Consider the following 14325-nt stretch of genomic DNA (forward strand, 5'->3'; position numbering starts at 1 on the left):
CAAATGATGATGAGATCCATTTATTTTTAAAAAGCTTGCACTGTTTCCTGGGTTTAAAAAAAAACTATTTGGAAAAGCCATTATGGAAGAACATGATGGGCAGAAGTTGGGGCTCGGGAGTAGATAGAGACAATGACACATGTAGAGGGGGGGCCGTATTGCTTTTAAATACGTCACCCCAAGACATCCATTGCTGGAGAGCAGCAGCAGTGACAACAGCCCCCTGGCACTGTCAGTTCCCAAGTAGATCACAGAGACAGACCTGCAGAGCCACGCTTTGCCCTTCGCCTCGGCCAGCCAGTCTGTCACCTGTCACACGGCCCCCCAGTCAGCCACAGCGAGCCAGACAGCTGCACATGCGCTGCGGGCGCCTCAACAGGAGCCCAGGGATCCCTCTGCTCCATCACCAGCACATTCCTCTGTCCCCACAGCGCATGCTCCAGACAGAGCCTCCCAACAGCGGACCGACGGCTCACTGCCACCCAATGGGCACCCCCCGTGTCAGGGAGGAGAACAGCCCCAGAGAGTTTTCTTCGATGAGAACTTTTAAAATCTCAAATTCCAAACGGAATCAGAACTGGAGTTTGGTTCTTGTGGATTGAGCGCTCACTTTTCTCTCTTCGTCTTTCTCCTCTCTCGCCATACTTTTAAAGAGTTTCCTTTTATAGACTGGCTTTCCAGAAACGACGGTTTTCATGTATTCGAACTAAAATATGGTATAGGAGATACATAGGCTTCTTGCCTATTCTTATGCAAACTTGTGCATTTTCTCTACAAGAAGCAATGTTTGGACCAGAGCAAATGGGCTTTTTAGTCCATGTTGGCTTTATTTATTTATTTATTTGCTGCCACCCCCATGGAAGCCAACCTTCTGCGATCCCTTTGGGTGGGTTGCAGCTGCATGCAAACCCCTTGTGCCGCCAGGCCCACTGGGTAGTGCTGACTCGTTCTCCCACCACACCTCCGCCAACGATATGCCTGTGTGCCCGTCACCCTCCCACACTCCCCAGCCAAGAGTCTGCCATCCCTACTGGTGGTGACGGGCAGAAAAGAGTGTCTGTCATGAAGGGTCACTGGTGGGAGGCGGGGCAGAGCCTGCACCTAGTGCAACCTTGTGGTCAACAGACAGCAACAAGTCTTCTTAACAGAAGACGGGGGTCATGGAAGTGGGGTCAGGCGCCTACAACCCCAAGGTCCTTGGACACCACAAAGCAAATCACAAATTCCAAATCCGGTCTATATCTTTCATCAGGGACCCATGTAAGTGAGGATGTGCGCTTCCTGGTGCTTCCATCCATACAGAAACTACAGAGCAGAGGAGAACGTGCTCAGAGAAGGGAGCGGGCTTCGTCATCTGTGGAGGAAGAAGCAGAGCAACAGGGAACGTGAGCAAGCATTCGGGAAGTCCGTCTTTACTGCCAGCCCAAGGCCGTGCTGGGTCCTTCCTGGGAAACCAAAGGAGAGTTTGAAGAGGTGGTGTCCAGTGGTGCTTCCTGGGGGCCGCTACGCTACACAGCCTTGGGGACCACAGTTGCCTCACTCAAAACCAGGATCCCCGGGTTGGAATTGAATGTCTCGTCTTCATTCATATTTATTCTAACTCTCATTCTCCTTCCTTCACACACACAGACACACACACACACACACACACACACACACTTTTCCCACATTTCTCTCACCTTCACCTCCCTCCTCCTCCTCACACACCATCTCTCTCCCCCTCTTTTACTAAGGCGACCAGATGTCCCGCTTTTGGCGGGACAGTTCTGATTTTTAACAATTTTTCCCATGTCCCACGGTGTTGTTAAAAAGTCCCAATTTTTGGAAAGAATGCACGACAAGCTAGGGGATACGGTTTTCAACTACTATGTGGCTATTTCACCAGGATATGAGTTTTATCAATGGTGTCCCGCTTTTGTCCCGCTTTACCAATGTTAAAATCTGGTCACCTTATCTTTTACCCTATCCTGTCTCTCCCTCTCTCTCTGACATTTGCTCTCTCACTTTTGCCCTATTCTCTCTCTCACACACACACACACACACACACACACACACACACACACTGATTGTGCTCTAGTCAGGCCTGACAGCAGCAGTGCCCCTGGCGCAGGCCAAGCTGAGATGACCTCTTGCGCTGGGAGTTTGGAATTTGGCTGATCTCCCCATCACACTGACACAGGTGGCCTGGCTTAATGAAAAGATCCTAAGATCAAAGGTGCAAGGCCACGTTGGGATTTGGGCTCTCAAGTTCCAGAAACACCTACCCAAACAGGCAGCTCTGAGCCTGCCCTCACACCCACTGCCCACCCCAGTTCAATGGGACCCCAGGCCTGGGTCTCCTCATCTAAAGGGAGCTCGGCAAGCGCTGCCCTGCCTGCCTCCCAGAGTTGCTGTGGGGGCTGGATCAACATGTTTGCAGGCAGAGCTCTCCCAAGCCTGTCTAACCCAGACAAACCTGGCTGGCCAGCAAGCTCCCACGCTGGGACAGAAGCCAAATGACCGTGACACGCCCTACTGCAATCGCCCCTCTCTCCCCCACTTTTCAAATGAAGAGAAAGGGCAATGGTGGCGTGTGGGTGGCCCAAAGGGGACCTTCAAATCTTTTAGGAAATTGAATCACTGCTCCTTCCATCCTTATAGGCTTCACTCTGGGAAACCAACAGCCCAGAGGCCACATTGGTCCCTTCCCAAGGGCTATGCTGACGGCATTATAGGCTTTATCTCATTTAACGTCCTCAACAACCCATCTAACTTCTTACACCCCCTTACAGAGACTCAAGTAGAACCATGTGTTGGTTAAGAGCGTGGGCTCTGGAGAAAGACTGTCTAGATACAAATCCCACGTGGCCTAGTATGAGCGGCGTGGCCAGTTCTCTATCCTCCCTGCCCCTCAGTTCCTCAATCCACAAAATGAGAATTGTACTTGCGTGTCACGGAGTGACTGCTAGAAAACCCAGGCCCCGAGCAAGTGCTCTGTACCAGTTAGCAGTGATGGTGATGGTGAGATTGGTGAGGATACCAGGCCTTCCCAAACCTTCTCCAAGTGAGCAAGCTGCAAGTTCAAGTCCAGGTCATGTTCCCTCTGACAGCCATGGGCTGAACCACGACACTCAATCTGGTTCAAGTTCCAGGGGTCTCGGCTCTTCCATCTCCTTGGGTAGGGTTTGTGGAACTGAGCTCTCAGGAGTGGAGCACAGATTCAAGGAGACAGTGCGGTCTCTAGCACACCCGGGAGGGCAAGCACATCATGGCGTTCACCAGAGGAATAACAATGACAATGTTATTTGGTCCAAGAAAAGGCACCTGGTCCTCAGAGGCCTCTCACAAAGCCTGGTGTGGTCTAGTTCCACCTCCAAGCCTTCACAGCGGGTGGCCCACCACTGCAGGGGAGGGTCAGGGGAGAGCACGTGATCCCTCAAGCACACCCCATCTCTCTATCCCATGAAGGTCTATGTGTGTGGAAGGGGGTGGGGGGTGCAGGGCAGGGGCCCATCTGACTGGCAGCTGCCCAAGACTGGAAACCATCTTTCGGGGGGAGCCTGCAGAGAGAGATAGGGGGCTTAAAAATATACATAATTAGCCCCCAGCCCTGGGTCTGTGGCGTCTCATTACCAAATGCAAATGCAAGTTCATGGTGAGGATGAGGCTGGCAAAGTGCCCGTATGACCCTCAACCCTGCTGCCTTTGGACCCACCGCCCAGCTCCTCTGCACTGAGGCCAGGCAAGCAGCTGGTGTGCAGGCTCTGCAAGAGGACAGGGCTGCTCTCCTCCGTCGAAGGGGGCCAAGCAAGATGGGGATTGTTTCTTTAAAGGAGGTAGAGCTGCTGTGGGGAGGGGGTACAAAAAATTGCTCTTCCCTTTGCAGTTAAAAGAGGGATAATTAGAGCAAGAGGCAGGCGGCTGCTCTGCCATTTAGCATACAGCATACCCAGGAAATCTCACTTGGTAATCAGGAGGAGAGGAGCAATCAGACCCCTATTCAGGCTCCCTTTAGCAACAGCCCCTGCTGGCTCCCTGGGCTGGTCCCATGGAAAGCCTGTATGCTGGGGGGGAGGGGGGTGTAGAAGAAATGGTGGTCCCTCCTTTGTGTATATTTTAAGGGCTTGCTTCCAAGCACCTTTCCCCTTCCAGGGAGGGGACGCTGAATGGAGTTGTCCTTTGCCCTCTAATGACTCACCACCCCCCTTGCCAATCCCCTTTCCAAAGCCATTCAGGGTTGACACAGATTAGCAACAATGCCGGAAAACCATTCCAGCAGCGCAGGCCCCGCGAGGAGGAGAGGAGGGCACGGTGTGAGGACAAAAGTGTCCAACGCAGGAGGATCCAGCTGGGGCAATCAGGGGACCTTTACTACAGCCTCCATTGTCCTCATTGTGGGGAGCTGCTGTCACATCTACCCAAACTCATGGAGGCCCATTGTCTTTGGACCCGGGTAAGCCACCTCCTCTTGGCACGCGGCTGCATCCTGGTTCTGCCTTTGAGAGACAGGGAAGAGAGTCACACAATACTCCATAAAGAGATGAGCAGTCACTCTCAGGAAGTCATCCCCAGGCTGCACGGTGGCGTGGAGCCATCCATCAAATGCTCCTGAGTGGGATGTCAGCTTCGGCCAGCAGGAAGGAGGCGAGAAGAGGCATCCGTGTGCAGACTACACTGTAGCATCTTGGGAATACGGCTCTAGTCCCTGTCACCGACACCCACCACTGCCCCGATTTCACTCTAGGGCGCCAACACTTAGAAAAACCTACAGCAGAGACTGAGCCATGACACTTCCGGTCCAGGCACCTGCCCAAGTCAGCAGGAATAGAAAACACAATCAAACCCGGCTTTTTCTGTGCCAACCTCATGCTTCCTCCCTGAATTACTGTAGAAACGTGGCCCCAGCAATCAGAGGACATGAGCAGACACGTGAGGGGAGAAGCCGGCATTTAGATCAGCCAGACTGGGGTGCCTTCTCCATCTTTGCCTGGCCTTACCCCCACATGCAACAGGCTAGCTTCAGATTAAGGGGCATCTTTAAGGAACATGGTATTAAACTGTATACCCCTTGGCAGTGAATCAGTTCTTCCTGACCAGGTGATGGTTGAGGGATCTAACACATACCTATTCATGACTCTGAATGCTTTACAAGTAATCACGTCTACATGTACTTCAAGGTCATGACAAACTCTCAGTCCCCAAGAGGGGACTGCTTTCTAGAGGGTAACTCAGGATACTTCATTAGCCAGTGTGCTTCGAGAATACAGAACAGATTGAGCTAAGCTAACTGCAAATGACTACACCGTACCATAGCTCCCTACATATACTCCGTTTTTAAGTCCTCTTTAAGTCATTAGTACCTCTTCTGTCCTCTAAGACCATGACTGAAAACACAAGATTAAATGTGGTGTTAGGTGGGGTTCTCTGGAGAAGCAAAACCAGTAACACTTGTAGACGTTTGCTATAGAACGAGGTTCACATCAAGAAAGGCTTTATGCAGGTGCAGAAGCAGGTCAAGTCCAGTCCAGTCCCACTCAGGCTCCTCCTGCCTTGTGGAAGCTGACAAACAGAAACAGGATGACCAAGCAGAGGTGGCAGTGGTGGGGCATGGGCTGGTGAACCCAGAGGTCAATGAATCCAAAGTCAGTCGAATGAATCTGCAGTAGGGAATCCTCGATGACTCCCAGGAGCGGCAGGCAGCTTAGCAGGAGACCAAGAACTAGACGAGAGATCCAGTTCCCGCAGAAGGTGTCGGCCAAAGAGATTGTGCCGTTGTGTGGTCTCTCTCTTACACAGAAGGCCACATCCCAAAGAGGTGTCATCACACTGTGACTCAATGGCTAGGCTGGGCTCCACCGGACCCTTAACCAGGAGTGTCTAGGTGGCACAAGCCCTAACTATCAGAAATGCCCACAGGAGCAAATCTGAAGTTGAGCACCAACTCATTCTATTTTGAAACCTGGCACACGGGAGTCACACAACGCCTTCCACTACATGTGACGGTGTTAAATGTGACTAGAAGCTGGGTTGAGCCTTAGAGCAACGTGTCTCTAGGTAAAGCTCATAGTCCTTCGCCGCATGAAACAGAAGACACATACGTCCATCTCCTCTTACCCCCAGGCCCAACTCTCCCACAGCAACTATCTCTGGTGTCTTCCAGGTCTTGCCTAGAGAAGAGATCCCACAGGCTATCGAAAGCATCTAAAACACATAAAAAAGATGGGCCCATCTGTGCGTTTCCCTGGGGTGTACACAGAGACATTTTGAAGCCATCAAGGCATGGAGAAGCAGGCAGGCAAAATAGCCACACGGCAGGTGGGCTCCAAGCTAATGGACCGCACAGGGTACCTCCCACAGGCTCTGGCCACATCCATCTGAAGCCGCAGGAGCCGTCCCAGAGTGCCCTGCTCTGTGAACTGCGAACGTGCCAAATGCAAAAAGGACCTTCCAGGCCAGGCACACGCCGGGGACCATCAAGCACCTGGCACAGAGGACCAAGGGCTGGGACTAAGTCCCCTGGCTCCGGTTCTGCAGTATGTGCCATTTGAAGGTGGGAGGGCAGTCGGCTGCCTCCCCACCAGCCTCACCAAAGCGTCTTTAGAAAAAAAAAAAAAGGTTGTTCCTTGCAGCTATTTATCTTGATTTATGCAGATCTGCAGGACACGTCCCAGCTTCTCTGACATTGTTCTCTTCACCATTGATAGGTAAGGGTTTCTGTTGTTTTTTTTCTGACAACTCGCTAAAAATGAACTAGAGAGAACAGACATTTACCAATAGTCTGTGATATACTTTTGTGATGGATTACATGTGACACAAAGATCAACAAGCTCCCAATTATCCATGGGAAATCCTGTGACCGCCCCCCAAACTTGCCCTAATCTCAATCCCGGCCCCGCCCTGCTCTGCTTCACTCCCAAGCTAACCAAATGCCACTGGGCGGCCAGGGGTTATTTACTCAATGTATGTCTCAGGAGGATATATGTTTGCGTGGTGTGTTTGCACTTACAGGTAGAGGTATCGCTCCTTGGCCACGAGCAGGTCAGAACCTCACCAAAAGGACAATGATTGAAATATACAGGTGGCATTTCACTATTAAAATCCCATTGTGTATAATCTGCTCTGGAGGCTGGGGGGGTGGGGGTGGGGACACACACACACACACACACACACACACATCACTCTATACTCTATACACAGGATAGAGATTCTTCCTGCAGAAAATGCTGATCTAAACCTGCCCAGAGGAAATGAGTTCTTTTTAACCACAAAAAATGCAATCAGGGGTAATCATCAAGTGAAACAACACACTTGCAAACACCCTGGTCCCTAGAAAGGAAGAATGCCAGCTTTCGGTGCAAGTTGTGAGAACAGAACAGACCCTCTGGGCGAAGGAGGAAGCAAGTGTTCATGTTAGCATCTTCAGGCAGAACTTTCTCCAAAGCCCAACAGCTTTGGAACAGCAGTCAGCTCCAGAAGGGACCTGCATGGGAGAAGCACTTCAATAACCACAGTCCCCAAGTGGCACTTGGGGTTGGGGTTACCTCTACTGTTCTTCTCCACCTATTTTTCCCAATGGGTCCGGCAGGGAAAAACAGACACTCGAGGAGGATGTACATCTGGTTTCTCCCCCTCCTACCCAAAAAGAGAGAGACGGTACCCAAGCCACAAGAGGAATGAAGTAGCGCCCGGGGAGGGCGTCTTCAACCCCCCCAGGCACTGCCTCTGATGAGGTCAAGATCAAGCCCAGAAAATAAGCCTCCATTGCGTCTTGGTCTCCAGCACATGTCCCCTGTGAAATAAATGTTTGTTATTTATTTTTAAGCGGCTACTGGTGATAAAGTGCATATCAACCACAACCTACTTTCAAAGTTGGGCTCCTTTTGGGCAATCGGCTGAGCACGGGCAGACATCATCATTCATCAGCAGCCAAAAGTAGCAGGACGTCTCACCCGAGCGAAGGGACACTGAGAGTCGGTGACCAGGTCCTCCTCTGGCCTACTCCTGTGGCTGTCTTTGCCCTCTGGACTGGTCAGTCCTCGTCCTTGGAATCATCTGGGAGCTGAAAACTACACTTATACTTGGGTCCTCTCCCACAAGATTCTGATTTTATTGGTCTGGAGCCTGGACAGGTGAGGTCCCCTAGGTAGTCATTATGTGCTGCCAAGGTTGAGAACCACTGTTCTTCCCTGGACCGTCCCACCATCTTCTCCAGGCAAAGACCGGAATGCAATGGCAGCACAAAAACACCTCTAGAAGGACCCGATTTAACAAAGACGAGGGGGCAAGACAACTTCCTTGTCACTTGGTCAGCCCAACCTTGCTTCAACACACCTACCTGTGTGGTCAGTTCGTACCACTTAGCCACTTCCATGCGTCATCTCTGTGGCTCCCTGCACTGTCCTTAGTAGGTACAGAGGACGGGGAAGGAAGCCACATGTACAGAGGGACGCCCTGTGAAAAATCCTTGAACAAGGAGGTGACAAGGCCCACCCCCAGATGCCTCACCCACCCTCTAGGCACTTTCCAGGCAACTATGGAGGGAGGCTCATACCTGAAGAGGCAGGTAGGCACCAGGGCCATGCATAACCTGGCCACCTGGCCACCCTTATCTTCTTCCCACAAGCACGTCTTAGGCAGAAGTGATGGAGAGTGCCCCAGACGTCCTCAGGTATCAAGAGAGACAGAGATGGCCGCTGATCTCTACCTGATTCCTCACCCTGTGCGGATCCTGCTGAAGCCAGTTGAGGCTTCAACAGTTGAGCGAGCTGAGCTCGGGCACAAACTACAGCCAGCCCCAATCCAGCCCTTTGGGTACGTGCCAACATTTGAGTCCAGGGGCCATGGCTGAGTCGCCAGACTGAGACCTTACGGAGTTTTCCAGGAGAACCAGGGATGGATTTCTACCACCTCCTAAGCGAAAGGGGCCCAACTCTTTAACATGCAGCTGAAGAAGCATCTTCGTGAGAGAACTGGTTTCTACATAGGGTCTCTGGCCTTGCCCAACTCCGAGGGTGGATCTTGAGTGAGATAAGGAGGGGCAGAGGGAGGGCCTTACCTTCTGAGCAGAGCTTGCCACCGTAGCCAGTGGTCGAGCAATCACAGGTGGGGTGGCCATCCAGGAGAAAGCAGATTCCACCGTTCTCACAGGGCCGCTCATCACAGGGCCCCTCGGCATCCAGCTGGACACCCTGGCTCCCCAGAAGCCGGGGCTCTGTGTTGCCATACTTCAGGTCCAAGATAAATCCCTGGAAGCCGGGCATCGCCTGTACTCCATCCAGGGTGAGGGCGGTCGCGCGGATGTCAGCAGGGACTCCGCCGAGGAACAGGTCGCTGACCACATCCATGTAGGGCTGCTGGGGCTGCAGCTCCCCCGACTGTCCCTCACCATCGAGCACCAGCCCCGTGCGCAGGCGGTCACGGCTCACCATGAGGAAGTGCCAGCTGCTGTCGTTCACCCGCTTATGGGACAACACGGTGGTCTCTGCACAGTCCATGCTGAAGCGGAGCTGGACTCGACCGTCCACCAGGGAGAGGCAAAGGAAGTCGCAGACTCCGCCGTCATCCAAGTACAGGAGCAGCCCTGTGGAGACGTTGGTCTTGAACTGGAAGCTCAGGTCACCGCGAGTGCTGGCATCCCAACGGAGGTAACGAGCCCACTGGTTGGGGAGGCCCATGAACTCGAGGCCCAGGCAGAGTCCCAGCAGGGACCCCAGCAGGACGCTCACCTTCAAGGTGAAGAAAACTGAGTGGAAGGTGAAGCTCATGGTGACTGCTGGGATACAGCCCAGGGAGAGGACAGGCCAGGGGAGAGTCCGTAGGGGGTTGCCCCTTTGGCAATGGAAGGGTGAGAGGAAAAAGAGTCAGAGGAGGGAATACAGAGGGAGGAGTCACACACAGATACTGAGATGGAGAGGCAGGAAGAGAGTATGTGAGCTAGGAATTCAGCAACCGTAGGAAGAGGCAGGGGACAAAGACAGCCAAAAGGAAGGAAGTTGGGTGGAGGGAAGGACAGCCTGGAATGAAGAGGAAAGTGTCTTTCTCCAAGAAAAGATCTCAGCTATCCATGTGGATCCGGAGGCCTTGATTCAAGGATGAGAAGGTGCACGTGTCGGAGGAAGCCTTCAGCAAAGCTCTCCACCCAAGGGGCCCCCACACGCCCCAGCCAGGGAGGCCAGGCAGAGAGCTGGGGCTGGCCCTTCCGTGACGGAGGAGGGGGAAGTCGCGTGGTGAGCCAGGTGAAAGGTAGCGATATGACAGGCCAAGGACCAGTCCTGAAGTTCCACCTCCTAGTAGCAGGGACCCTCCGGGAGGGCAGCAACCAGGAACTGAGAGCTCAGGCAGAGCAAGGCCCAGGGCAGGGCGGCAACAGGCTCAGGCTGCATGGTGTAGGCCAAAGGCAGTCCCGCCCATCACCTCTCTCCCAGGACTCCCGAGAAAACACCTGTGGGGAGAAGAGGAGAGGAGAGAATTATGGCTGGGGTCAGAAAAGCCTTGCATCCCATCTCACAGATATTGGTGAAGGGCTGAGCACCAATCGGCCCATTCCATGGGTGCTGCAAGGCTCAGCTTTTCCAGCAGGAGGGTCCCACCAAGCCCTACGCCCAGGGACCAGTTCCACAGACAAAGCTCCACTTTCCTAGGGACCAGTTCCACAGACAAAGAGAGCAGAAGCCCCACTCCTGCAACCTTATCAGCACATGTTGATGATCATATTCATAGAGCCGGGTCAAACAGCCCTCATTCACTAAGAATAAATAAACGTTCTCCACACTCCCACAACACATCGTTTTTAGTGGTTTGCCTATCAAGAGACCTGAAAATGACACCGACGTTTTGTTCTTTTTCATTCTGACAACCAAGTGCTTGGGTATAGGGAGGCCAGGGCAGATTCCTACCTGTGAGTGTGTGAATGAAAGGCTTGTGAAAATCAAAGATCAATCAAATGCTGAGACCAGGGGTGAGTTTTCTCATTGCTAATGTTAGAGGAAAAGCCTCAAATGTGTTTCCAGATTTAAAAAGAAGGAAGGAAGGAAGGAAGGAAGGAAGGAAGGAAGGAAGGATGGAAGGAAGGAATAAAGAAAAGAGAAAAGAAAAGAAAGGTGTGGCAGTTACATAATCTCCTGTCGACTTGAGGAAGGGATGGAGTCTAGCCTGTCAATCAGGTCATAGCCAATAGCCCTCTGTGTGGGCATGGCCTTCTCCTGAGGATTCTGGGAACTCCTGTCTTCCTCCCTGGACGCAGGACACATTCTCTCTGCTTCACATTCCTGTTGATAAGCCACATGGAGACTGATGGATCTATAGCCCTGGAGCTGGACGAACCACGTGGAGACCCACACCAGTGCTGAGATGCCTCCACAGCCACTGGATCCACCAGACTTTTTTCCCACTGGCCTGTGATCTTCCTGCATTCAGCATCATTGCATGGCTGCGTGAGTCTAAAGAGGAATTTATGGACAATTATCGGATATGGGCTAATAGACTCATGGACTTGATCTGGACTGGGATGGGATGTTTCTTAATATAAATTTGCTCTCTGATATAAAGTTCTTTCTTACGCATATATGAATGTCTCTGGATTTGTTTGTCTAGTCAACCCAACTAACACAAAAGGGAAGGAAGGAAGGGAGGAAGCTGTGACTCTTAGTCCCTATATATGAGACTTGCAGAAAGTTGCTAAACTTAACTGAGCTTCCATTCCCTCATCCGTGGCCAGTAAATAGTCTGAGCCTTCCTTTCTTAAATCTGGAGTATAAAGAGGAGAAACCCCAAACTCCTCACCGCCACGGAGTCAATTCTGAATCAGAGTCACCCAGTAGGACACCTTAGAATGGCCACTTTGGGTTCCATGATTTGTGGGAGCAGCCGGCATCATCTTTTCCCCCAGGAGTGACTGATGACTGCTAACTCGTGGGAAGCAATTCAATGTGTAACCCGCAGCCACCAGGGCTCCTGGAGATAAGAAAGGTTGTTGCTACAGGTACACCTGAATGAGTGGGGATGGGGCAGGGGGGATTGATCTGTGGAGTGAGGGTCTGCTAGAAAAACATAAACTCTTTAAAAAGACATGAAATCTGAAGAACGGGTAACTCAAAGGGGTTGTTAGGGCTACAGAGCACATCATATGTGTTATAAGAGCTGGAGGCGGGCTGGCACCGGATCAAGTCAGCCATACAAATTCTGGGGACAGGCTTTGGTCCACATAGGCGAGGTGGAGCACTTTCTGTCCGTGTGAGAGCAGACGTGCATCAGTTGCTTCTTACTCATCGGCGTATTGTATAGTGTTCTAGAGTTTTTATTGGAAAACCATATGATCCACTATTTTTCTAATGACCACATCCACAAAGCAATTATCACCCTGGCTCTGAAGGAAAAGAGGCTGGTCCTTCACCTCTCCACCCAGTGAACAAGCAATCTTGATGAGCGAGAGGTGGATTAAAGTCATCCTAAGGAAAGCCTCCACCATCTGTCTATCAGTTGCCCATATTGTGGTGGCGTGTACATTGCGCAGGATGCTCATGCCACCATGGACGGTACTTCCATCACCCTACCAGGGTCACCATGGGAGACAGGTTTCAGTGGAGCTTCCAGACTCAGCCAGGCTTGAGGAAAACATCTGGCCACCCCCTCCTGAGAAGCGAAAACCTTATCATCCCAGGAGAATATTATCCGATATCATGCTGCACGTCAACGTGATGTTGGGAGGTGAGCCTCCTAGGAAGACACTCAACCACAGGCTAAAACCTGCCACTGAGCCTGAAGACGGTGCAGCACGGTGCCGAGTTTCATTTTATTCGATTCGTTTTATTTATCCAACTAACAAAAACAACAACAATGAATAAGCAAGTCTTCTCTCTACAAGAGCTTGTATCCAAGAGGCTATGCAAACAGGTGAAAGTGTAGCATGCGTAACCCCCCAGGGCCTAAGACAGAAACTTGGCTCTGAAACATAGTAGTGGGCTGATGCTAACTCGCAGCTGCCTGTGAGAACTGATTGCTAACAATTCACACATTTTTCTGCCTCTTCACTGTCACTCTGGGAACCTGAAATCGCCTTTGCTAGGACTATTTACACCATGGGAATTGGCAAATACCCCAAGTCACCCCAAATGAGAAGGTGAAACTCGGGGAAAACTTGAGACTGAAGGCATTAGCCAAGCAAATATGGGGGGAGAGGGAGGGCTTGCCAGTGTAAAGGCCCTGAAGCTGAGGCACCCCTAGAATCTTTGAGAAACAGCAGAGGCCAATGCTGTTGGAAGTGGGTAACAAGAAGTTAGATCATGAGCCTTAACATTCTCTCAGGAAGTGATCACTGGAAAAGTGAGGTCAGTCAACTATGACAAAAGTTGTCACCAGAGCAGAGGGCGCTTTCTGGTCTCAACGACTCTGCCTTCTCCCTATTTCCTTCCATTAACACGCTGAAAGGGGACATTTTTCAGAAAATGTGCTCAGAAGACAAGTGTCCCCCTGACCCTACTGCATTTGCTTGGGGGTTGCAAAGATGTAGGGAGCAGAGCAAACATGAGCAAGCTCCTCACAAGGGGTTTCCCAGACCTGGAAGTTTGGATAAGCTGAGAACGCAAACAGCACAACGTGGAGCCCACACCTGGTATGTGAGCCCCCAAAGCTTAGGAAATGATTCTCTTGGTGGTACTGGTACAGACCTCTGGCTAGCAGGCAAGGCCCAGGATTAGACCTCAATCCAGTGAGACCCACTGAACTTGGAGTGCATTCAGAGGAAGGGCCCGCTGTGAGAAACTGGAATGGGAAGAAAGTGTATGCGGACAAAGTCTTTATTAATCATATTTAAGAAGCCTGGGTGGCCAGGATTCTGTGTGGAGGGAGGTCTTCACATTTGTGAGTTGGAGATGAGTCCCAGTCATACTCTCATAATTAAGATTAATCCCCACAATGTCCTCCTATAACAATGCTACCTTAAAGTTACTTCTTCCAAGCATACGACTGCTTGCTATCTGGCAGCTTTATCTCCAGGAGCAGACAGGTTGCTATTATTCTCCCTGCTCAGGGGACAGACACTCCCACTTACCTGCCCCCAGCACTGGTGTTAGGTCACTCCCCCAATGAACTTGGGGACCCCTAATGTTAAGATACTACCCACTTTCTTATGTATGTGGTTACCTGTAATTAGGGGAGTTTGCATACCCGAGACTAAGTTGGTGTAAGAATACCTTCTCTCTTTCTCCCAGACCTGGTTCCTGATACTATGGAGGAGGTGAGCACTCCAAAACCTTTGTCTGCTTCTTAATCTCTTCCCTTCAAGTACACAACCATCCCTTAGGACCCGTCCTGATGGGGACTGAATCCCACAGCCCACCATCAGGGATG

General features: G+C 51.5%; 1 protein-coding gene across 13 annotated transcripts in view; it reads right to left on the reverse strand.

Annotated features, from left to right (window-relative positions):
• The window catches only part of NRXN3 (neurexin 3), a 1902419-nt gene that overhangs the window by 1804666 nt on the left and 83428 nt on the right, over window positions 1-14325 (reverse strand). For all 13 annotated transcript variants that reach the window (XM_030884921.2, XM_045287970.1, XM_045287968.1 and 10 more), the window contains exon 2: window positions 9035-10420. In XM_030884921.2, coding sequence (XP_030740781.1) covers window positions 9035-9743 — 709 coding nt within the window. In that variant the 5' untranslated portion in view covers window positions 9744-10420. The remainder of the gene's footprint in view (window positions 1-9034; window positions 10421-14325) is intronic.

Source organism: Echinops telfairi, unplaced genomic scaffold (assembly GCF_000313985.2).
Source record: "Echinops telfairi isolate 266 unplaced genomic scaffold, ASM31398v2 ScPeMD7_18;HRSCAF=68, whole genome shotgun sequence".
Lineage (NCBI taxonomy): Eukaryota > Metazoa > Chordata > Mammalia > Afrosoricida > Tenrecidae > Echinops > Echinops telfairi.